The 13,764-nt window shown below is 37.9% G+C and overlaps 1 protein-coding gene across 8 annotated transcripts in view; it reads right to left on the minus strand.

The window, feature by feature from the left end:
- Nucleotides 1-13,764, minus strand: part of FRY (FRY microtubule binding protein) — a 237,615-nt gene that overhangs the window by 30,307 nt on the left and 193,544 nt on the right. For all 8 annotated transcript variants that reach the window (XM_048934593.1, XM_048934595.1, XM_048934589.1 and 5 more), the window contains 8 exons: nt 12,401-13,002; nt 10,747-10,844; nt 10,488-10,658; nt 6,085-6,225; nt 5,174-5,353; nt 3,995-4,156; nt 3,151-3,225; nt 1,867-2,037 (listed from right to left, as the gene is read on the minus strand). In XM_048934593.1, coding sequence (XP_048790550.1) covers nt 1,867-2,037; nt 3,151-3,225; nt 3,995-4,156; nt 5,174-5,353; nt 6,085-6,225; nt 10,488-10,658; nt 10,747-10,844; nt 12,401-13,002 — 1,600 coding nt within the window. The remainder of the gene's footprint in view (nt 1-1,866; nt 2,038-3,150; nt 3,226-3,994; nt 4,157-5,173; nt 5,354-6,084; nt 6,226-10,487; nt 10,659-10,746; nt 10,845-12,400; nt 13,003-13,764) is intronic.

Consider the following 13,764-nt stretch of genomic DNA (forward strand, 5'->3'; position numbering starts at 1 on the left):
ACCTATTTTTAAAGTTTGAAAATATTCATTAACCGTTTTCACATCTTTATTAAGTTTCAAAAAAGTTTTGTAATCGGGGGGGATAAAAGCATCACTGACCTGTTCAAATTGTAACCTTTTTATTTTATTTATTTATTTTTTGCTCTTGCTAGTGTAAGTTTTTCCAACACTTTTTTTATTAATGCTTATTAATGTATTAAATTCAGACCTGATTTCCTTTGAGTCATTACAGATACAGATTCTACCGGGTCTGAAGTTGGCTGAAGGAGCAATTTCAGTAAAACACTGGTAAATCAGATTGGATCTAGACCTTGGAATACAATCCATGGCAATTTCCAAATTACCTTTTGTAAAGGACCACATTTTTAGTTCTATTTCACATAAAACTAGAACAGTTTAGCATCTTTTTCACAACCAACTTAAGACAATTAATATATTTAATTAGGCTTCAGACTTGAAGTCAGCCACATATAGAGAACAAATCTCTGCAGGATCACAGTCCATGAAGGTGCACTGTTGGACAGGAATTATCCTGTGTAATTATACATAATCTGTATATGCTTTTAACTGAAGAGAATGAAGAAATTCCTACATATCACCCACTGGTCAAACAATTATTGTATGATAACTAGTCCCAATCTCTTGTAACATCTTGAAAGCGTTTAAGACAGAAACAATTGCATCTGGTACACACTGACAAAGGAACCCTGCATTGCTGTTTTTTATCACTGTTTGGAAAATAAAGTTCTTCCATAATATCTGCTTAATCTTTTTTCGACTAATGATGTCACTTGTTTTTTAATTTAATATTTTGTTGAGCAAAGCAATGGGCAGCTGTGAGCTTAAATTACATTTTCATATGGAGATTCCTGACCATAAGTAAGGACTCTGTGACATCTCCTTCCATTCATCGTCCTTTCTTTCATTGGAAAATAAGTTAAATTCAGATGCCAGTTCACAGTTGAGGGGTCAGTTTATCTTAAATAATTCTACTAGTGGAAAAAACTGATTATTTCTTCCTGTACATGTTTTTCTCAAGGCTAAGAGTGATGCCTGAGAATATTCATGTTAAAATCCATGTCCAAATTATGCAATTGGTTAAACAATTAAGTATGATGAACATTTGCACTCTTCACAAGAGCTGTCAATTCCAGAACATTTAAATAGCAACAAAACTGTTAGACTTGTTTGGCACCCAAGTACAAAGATATACTTCAAATTTTATATAAGCAAAGAGTGCAGCACCCCAAATTTGAGCACTTTTCCAACTTCTTCCCTTCAGCAGTTTAGCTACCAGGCAATCTGACCTGTGAAGACTTGATCTGGGCCCCAAGGTTCTGTTTTTTTTCTGTATGAAATGATGAAATCACTGACAGTGTCAGCAGAATGAAAGGTGCATCTCTCTAAGAATTAGTGATTTCATCAGCAGTTGTAGGAGTACCAACAGCCTGAAGGTCTGAATTTGTATTTTGGAGGGTTATTCATGAACCAACAGATTTGGAACAACTTTATGCTTTTTAAAATCTCAAAATATAACTTGTTAACAATTTAGACCTTCAATATTGTGTTTGAAATAAACTGAATTAGAAGTGAGCTCACTTAAAAGGTATTAGAACAGCAGCTTTATCTTCCAGTAACAGTTCTGCAGTGTTTCCTAAAGCCGACTCAAAAAGGAAGGGTGTGGTAGCCTGTCACTGTTATGCTACTGAAGTAAACAGTAAGTGAACATTATAAATAATCTCAACACAAAATGAAGTTTATAGTTACACAGCTGAAGCTTCATATTACAAGAGGACTACAGCTTTTAGTACAAATAATGTGGAAGTATTTTAATAAAAAAGATGTTTCAGAGAAAATATACTGTACCTCCCCATCTTCCAGCTCAACATCTAGGAAATCAAAGTCCCTAAAGACTCTGAATTGTTGTTCACTGTTTGAATCATCCATATTCTCCTGCTCCCTTGCTCCGTCTTCTGAGGACACCAAGCTCGTCTGGTGCTCAATCAAATCCAAATCACCACAGGAAGAAAAAATCACCTACAATTCAAAGGACTGCTTGTTACAAACTGTTCCCTACGGTTGTTTCTTCCTAAAAGCTGTAATTGGTTATTCAGAAGGCTGTATTTCCAGCACACACCTAATTCCTTCACTGAGTATTTTTAGAACACTCTTTATTATTTATGTTGGACAGGTGCCTTCAGATTAAACTTGTGCAAAGAAACAATTTCATACTGCAGGAACACGTCCAAGAATATTACAGCTACCTCCTAATGGCTGCAGATTGATGTTGCCTGAAATGTTTGTATGCATTTACAGGAACAATATTCAGAGAACTTTGCAACACAGATACTGTCAAGGGAATGAGATAATAATAATAATTAAAAAAACGAGTTAAGAATGATGTTTAAAATCTGTTAAGATTAGAAATACAATCAGAAGATAATTTTTCCTTTCCTACTAAAAATAATTATACATGCAATTTAGCTGTGAAAATGCCCGTCTTGTAGAAATGAAAGATCTGTTCATCAGAATACAACTGATACATAAACTATATTCAAAAGAGGGTTTAGAAATTTTATTTTTTGTAGAAAATATTTAATAATTATTTCAAGAATGTCCTTAGATGATCTATTGCCTGCTTCTTAGCACAAGAATTATTAATTATTCATTAATTATTTAGTAAAATTTTAATTTTTAATTAATTAATTAATTTTAATTATTTATTAATTATTTATTAAAACATTATTAATTTTTAAAAAGTAAAGTTATAAGTACTACCTGACAGAAAAATCAGACTCCACCTCAGCTTTAATTCTGTAATTTGATTATGTACTTTATAAAGGCTACAGACTGGTAATACCAGAGGTCATTACTGTACACACTTAGCTGTCATGCATCAAACTTCTAGCAACACATCTCTCTCAACAAAAAGGCACGTAGCTCTGTAAGTAAATCATCCTTAAGTAAGAAGGCCATTCACCCAAGGGCCAGACCACTGAGAACTGCAGTATGAGCCAGTGTAAACCAGAATGACTGCAATATGACATCAAATTATACAAATCAGATCAGCAGCACTGGGAAATATAGTTCTTCACGTTTAAAGTTCTGGGTGCGAAGGTACACAGAAATGGTCAATGGAAGGCTACTTACTGAAGGGTTTTTACTCAGTCCAACTTCCTGACCACACAGAGAAAGGACATGTACCAGCTTTTCCTTTGTCCTTTTCTAGAAGACAAGACATTTCTCAAGTTAGCATTTTTCAAGCCACTCATTCTTCTGGTGGCTAGAAATAAAAAAATTTAATTAAAAAAACCAATCAACAGTTCAGTCATTCAGTGCTCCCAGGGTTGCTCCCAGAGCAACTGTACATACAAAGAGAAATAAAAATAGCTCTTAATTATTTTAGTGCTTATTATTTTTAAATTAGCCTAGTAAGCCTAATAGCAAAACATTAGATCCTGTGGATAACTTCAGAAAGGACAGTTTAGAAGTTTCCAATTAGGCACGTATATAATTATGTTCTGCAAAATTAAGGGCTGAGTCATTCCTATATAATCTGCTATGTTAAAAACAAAAACCACACCAAAAAACCAAGCCATTAATTATGCATTACAAAAAAACCAATATACATTTATTATGCATAGTTTTAACTTGAAGCTAGAAAAATCAGTAACATAATCAAACATTACTTTCAGGAATGTTGTTCCAAGGAATTCTTTTTATACATTTCCCAAGAAAACAACATTTAGAAAACAGCACTTGCAGTCTGTCTGCTCTCCTCGCTGACACCTGAACTCACCCATCAGCTGAGTCATCTGACATTGAGGTCTACAGGTTAAAAGAATGCCATATGGAAACAAAACATAACTCAGTTCATTTCTGAATCCGAGAGAGATATTTAGCACACACAGCCAGCCTGGAATCCAATTTGTGTTAATTCAATTGCTCCAAGTGCAACTATTAAGGAATAGTGGGCTATTTTAAAGGAGTTTACCTGAGAGTACTGTGGTCTCTTCCAGCTCACGGGAACAAGGACATTGGAGTTAGATCCTGATGAGGTTGAAGAAGTGCTTCGGGTGACAGCCATTGCCCTGGGTTTACCATCTCGTCCGGAAGAACTCTGCAGCTCATCATACCGCCTCCCAATAATTGGAGTCTTAAACAGAGAGTAAATATTCACTAATACAATGCAGTGCTCCAGGAGGAACTTAACATGGGGCCGATCACTTCAGTTGCAGGAAAAGATTGCTCTGAACATCACAAGCATGGGTGAAAGAAGGAGTGTAGCAAATTTTATGTCACTTGGTATGTGCATTACTTTTCACTGTGAACTCTCAGGAGCTGCTGCCATCCCTAGTAGCTTGTGCTTGAATTCAAAAATAGCTAACATTCAAAGAAACTGTCAAAACATTTTATAACATAAGAAGTAACCCAAAAACCCGTAATTTCAACAATAAAACCAGAAAGTTTATGAAATTTATTTCAAATCCAGATTAAGATTACTGAGCAGTCTGGCCCCATTTTAATGCACAATGAAATTCTTGGATTCATGACAGTTCAGCATTTACTAGAAATTTCATGTTCCTACACGAAAAAAAAAAAAAAAGCCCTTTATATCAATATTCTGACTATTACCTACACAAAGAAATCTATAATGCCACAAGCAATCACACAGACATGCAACTATAACTTGAATGATTTGCCCATTAAAGCCAGTAAGACCATTCAATTCTACAAAATCAAAAGGTATACAGGATCTTCAGGATAACCACTCCTGTAAAAGAGTTCAAATTATCTCTTCTGTCATAGAATCACCCAGGTTGGAAAAGACCTCCATGATCATCCTGTCCAACAACTCAACTACCATCATTATTTCCCCTAAACCACGTCCCTCAGTACAACACACCTAAATGTTTCTTGAAAACTTCTGGGGATGGTGACTCCACCACCTCCCTGGGCAGCCCTTCCAACATCTGACCACTTTTGGAGGAGTTTTTCCTAACGTCCAACCTGAACTTCCCTTGGCACAACTTAAGGCCATTCCCTCTAGTCCTATTGCTAGTTTCCTTTATTTCACAACTTTTCCGTTGTCTCAAGGAGCTACAACTTGTTTAAGGAACTACTGAATGACAGGATTCACCAAGGTGTTAAGCAGCAGAATTACAAGAAGTACCTCTGAAATATCAAAATGAAACTCTAACGTCTTCCCTGGCAGCTCCTTGGAAGCACTGTTCCACACTCGATGTATTTCCATTTTTGAAAGATCATTGTGTTGATATGATGGTAGAACTAAACTGGCAGAACGAGAAACTACCAGCTTCAGGATATTCAAAGCTTCTCTCCAGTGAATGCTCTAGAAATAGACATATTTAATCAGCAAATGAAAGATTCACATATTTTCATAACTATTTACAAATTTACAGTCATATTTTTGACACATAATAAGCATGCGGACTTGGAATAATACTGTTTATTCTCTGTCTTGACCAGTGACTAAATATATATTTACAGAACAGTTTCAAAGCAGAAACTAAGCCCCTTGCCTAAGATACCACTGATAGGGAACTATCCTGCAAAGTGGGGGACCTGAAAGAAAGGCCACTTTGGCAGACAAAGGATTTAAACTTCCAACTGCATGCCTTGATCATTAGGAATAGGTGCCATTGCAGATTCTGCTTAACAGAAAAACTGATTCAAAACAGGCACTTTATAGCTGTGATTTCCTAGTAGAGATGGGTGCTTTCCACTCAGCAAGAGTCAGGTGCAGAAGTTTCTAAAAGGAAGTGCTTATGCCACATTTCCCTCACACTAATTATTAAAAAGAGTGGTCAGTCAGGATCTGCCTGGTATCAAGCTGCTTCCCAAAGCAATATAGCTGCAGTTTAACCCTTCCCACACAGAGAATACACAGCTGGGCATCTTATCTGGGGACACACAGCCTATTAGGCGTAAGGATGTTTATTAATTAGTTATCACAGTGGATGTTCTCAGTATTTCCAGCTAACATAGTCTTAAAATCATACAAAGAAAATCAATATACTGAATACTGTAAAGTTCCTATTTTAATACAAAGGAGAAATTTACCTGTACATATTTTTCAATAGTTTTTAGCACTTCCATGTTGAACTGTTTGACAGGAATAGCTGACAGGTCCATATAGCTGAGAAGACTGTAGATCATCTGCAAGAGGGACTGCTGCATGCTGGGAAGACCCTTTTCTAGCAGCTGTTAAAAAAAGTAAAGTGATTATAGATAAATTTTGAGATCTTCTTCCCTAAAGGAAAAGTTACTAGTTTCATGAATAGCACTTTTATTGTTAATCTCTCCTCACCCCCTCATTTTGCAATAGCATTTTACAAACATTTTACAAGAGATGATGATAAAAGTGTGAAATAAAATAGAGCTTTAAGCTGAGAGCCAAATGCCAGCCTGTTTTGATTATGAAGCATATCTTCTATATACGCTTGCCCTAACTTATCCAGAAAACAGATTCTACAGATGAGTAAACTGGCAGGTAATATTTACACATTAATGGGGGAAGTACATCCAATAAAAACAGGGGAGTACCTTTATATTTCTGCCTTTGCTGAAAGCCAAGGAGAAAAAAAAACCCAACATGCTAAAGAAACAAAACTACTACTATTCAGACATTGATATTTACCCAAATATACTTCATTGCCACTGCTCACTAGCTGTAACTGCCAAGGAAACACTTTCTGCTAAGAAGGAGATGGATTCCCTGGAGTCTCCTTATGTACACACTAACACAAAGAGGGGCTTGATCTAGATCCTGGAATCTTGGAACACCTGAATGTATATACAGGAATACCACAATGAAGCTTGGAAACAGAACTGTGCTCAAACATATACACGACTAATTCAGGATCCATACAGACAGACACGTTATGTTTGCATGTGGGTGAAAGAGCTGAACATTGCCTGGAAGGCAGCACATTCTTTCACTGCTGACAGCTACTGTCCCTCCCCACAAATTTCAGAGGCAGTTAAATGTTAGCGCTAAAGGTACCAGGAGCTTCAAGATTAGAAACTACCTTTACATTCAGGCCAACTTCATCTAGCACTGATTAGAAGATCCAGAAAATTACTTTTAAAAGACTTCACAGTGTGTCATGTCATCAGTCTTCCAAAAGACAAAAATGCCAACTGTTACTCAAGGAGACACTAGTAATTTACTAGATGAACTCACTGCCCTGAATGACCTGACAGGCTTTCTATTAGATGATAATGTTTCATGCCAGCAGAAATGCTCAGGTAAAGCAGACTATGTAATCCCATGAAGTATCTACTGATTTCTTTCACCAGTAAAAAGGAGCAGTAAAACAAAGTACGCAAGCTCTACTATAGCACAATAGATAGAACTCACCATGCTTTATCCATTCCTCTACAAAAAGACAGTAGGAAATTTTGAAATTAAAGTTTCTACAAGGTAAGCAGCTACAGTCCATCAATACCTTTACTGAGAGATAAATGTGCTTAGGAATTTTTCAAAACAGCGTTATAGGCTTTTTCTTGTGTTCCATTAGGATCTCGATTCTGTCCTTATACACTGTTTCATATTATCCAGCACATCACTTGGTACATCGTTTAAGCATGAAATAAAGGATGGCAAGAAACAATCTGGATGAGAGGAAGGAATTCTGTGTTCTCAAGCAGAGGCTTTTACATCAGATAATCACTTTTTTAAAAGGAAAATGAATTCTTGGGTAATAGTGAGATTTTCTCCTCTGTAACTGGCAAGAAAACTGTTCTAGGAAAGCTTCCAATTTCCATTCAGTTTTGTATAAGTTTGTTGTCAACAGAATCATTTGGATTAAAAAGATCTTTCTCCCTCAACTTTATAAACATTTGTGGACTACGTCAGTTTTCATTTGATGTAATTATGCATGTGGTTTTTGATAGTTCAAGTGTATTTGAATGCATCATGAATATCTCATGAGAACTGAAGTGTGGTAAGGAATAACAACTTTAAAACTCATTTAAAACAGTAAGAATTCTTTGGCTATGATGAGTAACAAAACCAGCAGCAAGGTGGAGTTTAGATAACACATCATTCAGATCAGTGAATTCCAGGACAAGGTGGTTCCACTACATTTGCAAAATGAAATCTAACTCTTCTCGGTCTTTGACTCTGGTTCCTATGAACTGTTTTGAAAACTTGTAGATTCCTCTCTAGGGTAAGGTAGGGTTTTTCTAGGTCTAGGGTAGCACACTCTGTTAGCTCAGTTTCCTGAAGCAGATGTTAACTAGGAAGTTGGTGGAAAGCAAAGCCTTCTCCTCCAAGGGCTGCCAGGGCTGTCTGCTGCTGCTTGAATGAATACTGCCTTTGTCTCTCCAAATCTGGCAGCACTTCTCAGGCTACATTTATCAGGCAAAGAAATGCCTTCCTTGTGCACTGAGGTGAGAACATAGAAGGTATCTCACAAGCCACACCCAGTTGACAAGGTAGCATTGGGATTATACCTGATCTAGGATGTGCTTCACCTTGCAAGGCAGATGCTTTAACTTCTAGTCATTCCTTGGCTTTGAAGGGGTTATTAATGTTCATGTTTCCAAACAGGCAGTCCTCTAACAAGGAGGAGTGAACATCTACCATAGGCACATTACAATCTGTGTTTGCTTCCTGCCCTTTCTCCTGTATTGACTGTTTCAGCCTAAGAATGATCCTGGTCTAACAAACTGCTAGTTTAACACAAGACCCATGCTAACTCAGATATGCTTCTAGGATGACTGTACTCTCATGCTGCAAGGTTGACTTTTAAACATGAATATGCAATAATCTAACATAAAATCAAGTAGGCTTCTAGCTATTCGCTTGTATTCTCATTTTTGTAGCAGAGGTTCAAAATTCTACTCCACTACAAAACAATGATTTTTCCTCATCTGTAAACTGAGATCCCCAAACATTTGCCTAGATGAAATTTCTCATTTGCCATGGCTGTAGCTGTAGAATTGAGTAAGGAGCACTGCCTGCCACTGCAAGGTTTGGATACTATTGAAATGTCTCATTTTAAGCCATACAGCTCATACCCTTACAGCTGACAAGTAATTATCTGCCATCAAACAGATTAATGAAAGTTTTTGTCTAAGTGGCAGTAATTGAAGCTTTTGTCTTTTGCTGAGAGCATTTGTTCTCACAGTTGTAATAATTTGTGGCAGAAAGATCCCTTCTGAAGGTGAACCCATGTGTGTGGAGGTGTCACCACTGCAACATTTACGTTTTTATTTCTAAGCTCTGTACATTTCCCTACAGTACCCTACAGGCTCAAGCACTGGGGACTGAGCCAGGATTGTTATAGCACAGGCTTTATAACCAGCAGCTATAACATTCAACTGGAGGTTGCCCAGTAAGGCTCTTAACCCATTCAGTTGTACATATTTACAGTGTATCCCACAATTGCTTTACAGGAGACAGCAGAACATTTTTTGTGCTGCTTTGGGGATCAGTTAATGAGAAAAGGAGAAAAACACCCAGAATGCTGGAGAAGTCTTTCCATGGCTGCACAGCAAGCTGAACAAGATGGTTGCTTGTCCCTTGCTACTCGTTCAGACTGGCAGCTACCCTGTGCCCATGCAAACACTCCCCAGACATGACTCAACAGAGCTGCAGTCAATGTAAATATGGAGAAAGGAAGTCGTGCTTACTACTCTGTCATCCTGTGATGACGGTGTTGCCTGAGGAATGTGACTTAATTATGGTCAAAAACCTGCTTGACTTGCTGTTCATATAGTAGCCTGGTGCTAAACTACATTAAAGGGGAAGTGCCTAAGACCATATTAAGGCAAACGAAGATCACATTCAACAGCCTTTGTGGAAATGCAGCAACACCAAGAATTGTGCATACAACACTAAAGGTAAAACAGAGGGGCAAATGCTTTCCTAAGGCTGGGAAAACAAAGGAGAAAGCTTAGACCTCGGTATTTATAGCATTTGTTCATTGGAAATTCAAGTTTGCCAATGAATAAGATCATTAATTCTGGAGGAATCAGAGCTGGCATATTTGAAGAGCTAATAGCTTTTCAGAGTCTCTGAATTTAGAAAACAGAAAAATCTCAGGTTCTTGGTTTAGTTTCTAACAGAAGAGTCATGGCTCTCACCATCAGTGAAGATCTGACACAACTGTTGGAGCTCTTGTCTGCAAGCACGGTGATTAATTGCAACTTGAGGGAGAGCCAAGCATGCCCCAAAGTCTGAGTGAGGGTGAGCAGCCTGGACCCCTAAGTTTTGAAAATATGTGGACAGTCAATATCAGAGATGTCTGCTGACTTTTCTTAAGCTTTCTGACCAAGAACGTGGTTATAAGAAACATTAATTTCTTACAGTAAATCTGTTTCTTCTCTGTTATTTCTGCTCTTTACTCTTCATGTTGAATAATAGTTACAGAGATCCCCCAGTAATCTCACAAAATTCAGCTCTTTGGTTATGCAAAGAGAAAGGTTAAAACTGCAAGAAGTCTCTGAAAACTTACCTCAGCCAAATATGTAACCATATTCAAAGTAATATCAGCAAATGCTTCGTGAAGATAACGGCAAACCACATTCACCCAGGTAGCGCAGTCCCTTGTGTAGCTGTGTGTTTTATAAAGGGTCATGACATGTGCAAGATTTGATAGCTTGGGGTTCTTTTCCTCCAAACAAACCTATGTACATATAAATTTCAAAACACATTAAGAACAAATTGCATTTTAAAGATTTGAAGATGTACAAAAGAGTAAATAACTTTCATACCTGTGCAATCCTTTCAGCTACGTCTTTACAAAACTGGTTTGGGCTGTCAAAATGCTGAATTAAATGGGGCAGAAGACACAAAACATTCAGTGGAAATCCTGGAACAGGAAAATAAAGATTAGAATGGATATTCCTGATGGTAACAGTCACAGCAATCTTTAAGATGGTATTTTTGGGACAGGTCACAGTTTCAGTATTACATTACCCATAAACTCACACAGATCCTTGTCAAATTGTTCACACCACTGCCACACCACACTTGTCTTAAAGGGAGACTTAGTTTGAAAATCCAGTCTATCAGTTAGGCACCAATATGTTATAAAGCATGAACCTATTTCTGCAAACAGTAATACCACAGAAACAGGTATTTACAGGATATCTCACAAGAGTATATTCCTTATTCTTGCTATAGAGTATTTTTATCTTTTCCACTTAGCAGTCTTAACATTAGAGACTTTTTGATCGCTGCTGCTCAAACACATGAAGAAATTCAGTGATAAACAAACAACTGTTTTAGTCGGGCTGCTAGACACAGCTTCCATTTTTTACATTGCTCAAGTAATAATAGTAATGAATCAAAATTCAGATGTAAGTTGTCAAATGGAACTTCTCAAATGTGTGGTTCCAAAGCTAGTAGATGGTTCCTGCATGAAGAGGCAGCCCTTGTCATCAGCACATGGGCTCATTCAGGAGCAAGGATTCAGCTCTTCTGCACCAAGTCATAGCTGGCTCAGGGCTGCCAGTGATTGTAATGCAGAGCTGTAACAAAAACTACTCCAACTCATGTGGGAGCTGAGAGCTTATTATCAACTTGTTGTAACCAGACACAATCAGTTTTGTTGGAAAAGAATCTGGACTAATGAAAATAACCTTCTGATCATTTATGATCATTTTATACAATCAAACATGGGGCTCAAGTTAGGAGCAAAATTTCTCTGGGCTTCCTCTACACTCAAGGAAGAGAAAAAGATACCTTCAGATGGGAACTTCACAGCCCATGTGTGAAATGTCCAGCAGAAGATCAGATCATATAGAATCACAGAATTATAGAATGGAGTTGGAAAAAGCCTTTAAAGGCCATCTAGTCCAACTCCCCTGCAATGAATAGAGACACACACAGCTACATCAGCTTGTCCAGGGCCTGATACAGCCTCTCCTTGAAAGCCTCCAGGGACAGGGAGCACCACACACAGGTGCCTACAGAGGGAAAGCCTGTTCACTGCATTTGTACCCTTACTGTCAATATGTGCAGTGCTAAGAAAAATCCCACAAAGCACTAATTTAAATCATATAATCTGTAATATTCTGGATAATAATTCAATGGAAAAAGTGGAAAAAATAGGTTATGTAAAGTTTGTCTTATTCATTGTTAATTTTATCAGCACTCAGAAACTGTATAAGCTGCTAAGCCCTAAAAGTGAATTGTGAAATACATGACTGCTCTCTTCCAAAGCCTTACTTTGCAATAGATTCACTCCTCAGAAACATGCTGTGTTTCTACGCAACTTCCAAAAAGCACATGAATCTGAACAATGACTATTCTGTATTAGAAGAGAAAGTGCCATTTGGGATTTTATGCAGGTAGCCTAGTGAGGTCTGACATCAAAAATAACAGCAACAGAATCTGAAAGAGTGAAAAATATATTGTTTTTACCTATAGCTTGGGAGGAATCCACCATGGATATTCGAGACACTGGTGTGAGCAAACTGAAGAGCTGTAGTGTGAGATCAGTAGTAGTAAGGGAGGTAAATCCTTTCAGGAGTAGCTGCTGAAGCCCTGAGAAGTCTGCCCACTTCAGCTGCCCTTGCAACTTCTCTAACTTCTCTCGGTTTTCAGCTTTATCTAGTGGCAAATGAGCCAGAAGTTTATTCAGTAACCGCAATGCCATTAGATACTCAAACTCAAAATCAGATTCCATCAAAGCCACAGCAACCCAGAAGATAGTGGCCAGTAGGTTGGTCGGATTGTTAATATGGGATGGGTCAGTGAGACTGTCCTTTAGAGAAGATGAACTTCTGGTTTTAGAGGAGAGGCCTTGCTGAGTGCACGCTTGAATTCTGTCTAGAGTGGCACTGCGAGGTGGATCTGAGGACTTGTCCACATCTCCAAACTTCTTGGGTACAGAGAAGCTCCTCTGGTGTCTGCTTCGTTCAGCAGTGGCTGTGTTACTGCCTGCAGGATTGACATTCAGTTGGCCCGTGCTTTTCCGGCTTGCAGTCAGCTTGGTACTTGATGTTAAATCTGGCGAAGATGAACTGAACCCAAAACAAAGAACATATATTGTGAAGTGTGAATGCACAGCTTGAATCCTGTAAATGCTGGATGCATGTACTTATCAAAATGTAAATACTTAAACAGAAAAAGTAAATGAGCAACCTGTCTACTGCATCTTGCCTTTTTTATTACAGAAGTTCTCACAGACATGATAGAAGTAAGGTTCACATGGCACAACACCAAATCATAACAGGATAACCCACAGTGTAATAGGTCTAAATGACATGGGGATGGGAGAGACAGAGCTGTGAAGTGACTTGTAGAAGCGTCCATAAAAAGGGGCAGTGGTAGAATCGAAATCTGTTGGTCTTTAAAATGCCTTCATCAGTGGAGAAACCTTAGCAGCTGGCAGGAAAAATAGGCAGTGGCTTAAGGAATAATGTGGAGAAATGTAGAAATTAAAAATACTGTATATTAAGCAGAATGACCAATATGCCACATTACTCTCAGAAGACCTGTTGTGTGGCTGCCAAAGTTCTCCTTGCTAGTACACATCCTTCAGAAACCTTGTCACAGCTTCCCTCTGCCTGAATCCTAATAGCTCTTGAAGGCAGTGTACAGAAAGCTGAGCTGTTTCAATTCCAGTGATTTATGCCTCCTTATAAACTAACATATGATGATCCAGACAATCCCTATCAATTATCTGTACAGATGAACACACTGTGTTGATACATGCAAAGGAAGCTTGTGCTGGAGAACAGTTAATTCCTGACTCTCTGTTTCCTACCTCATCACACTCTAAG

This window comes from Lagopus muta, chromosome 1 (genome assembly GCF_023343835.1).
Source record: "Lagopus muta isolate bLagMut1 chromosome 1, bLagMut1 primary, whole genome shotgun sequence".
Lineage (NCBI taxonomy): Eukaryota > Metazoa > Chordata > Aves > Galliformes > Phasianidae > Lagopus > Lagopus muta.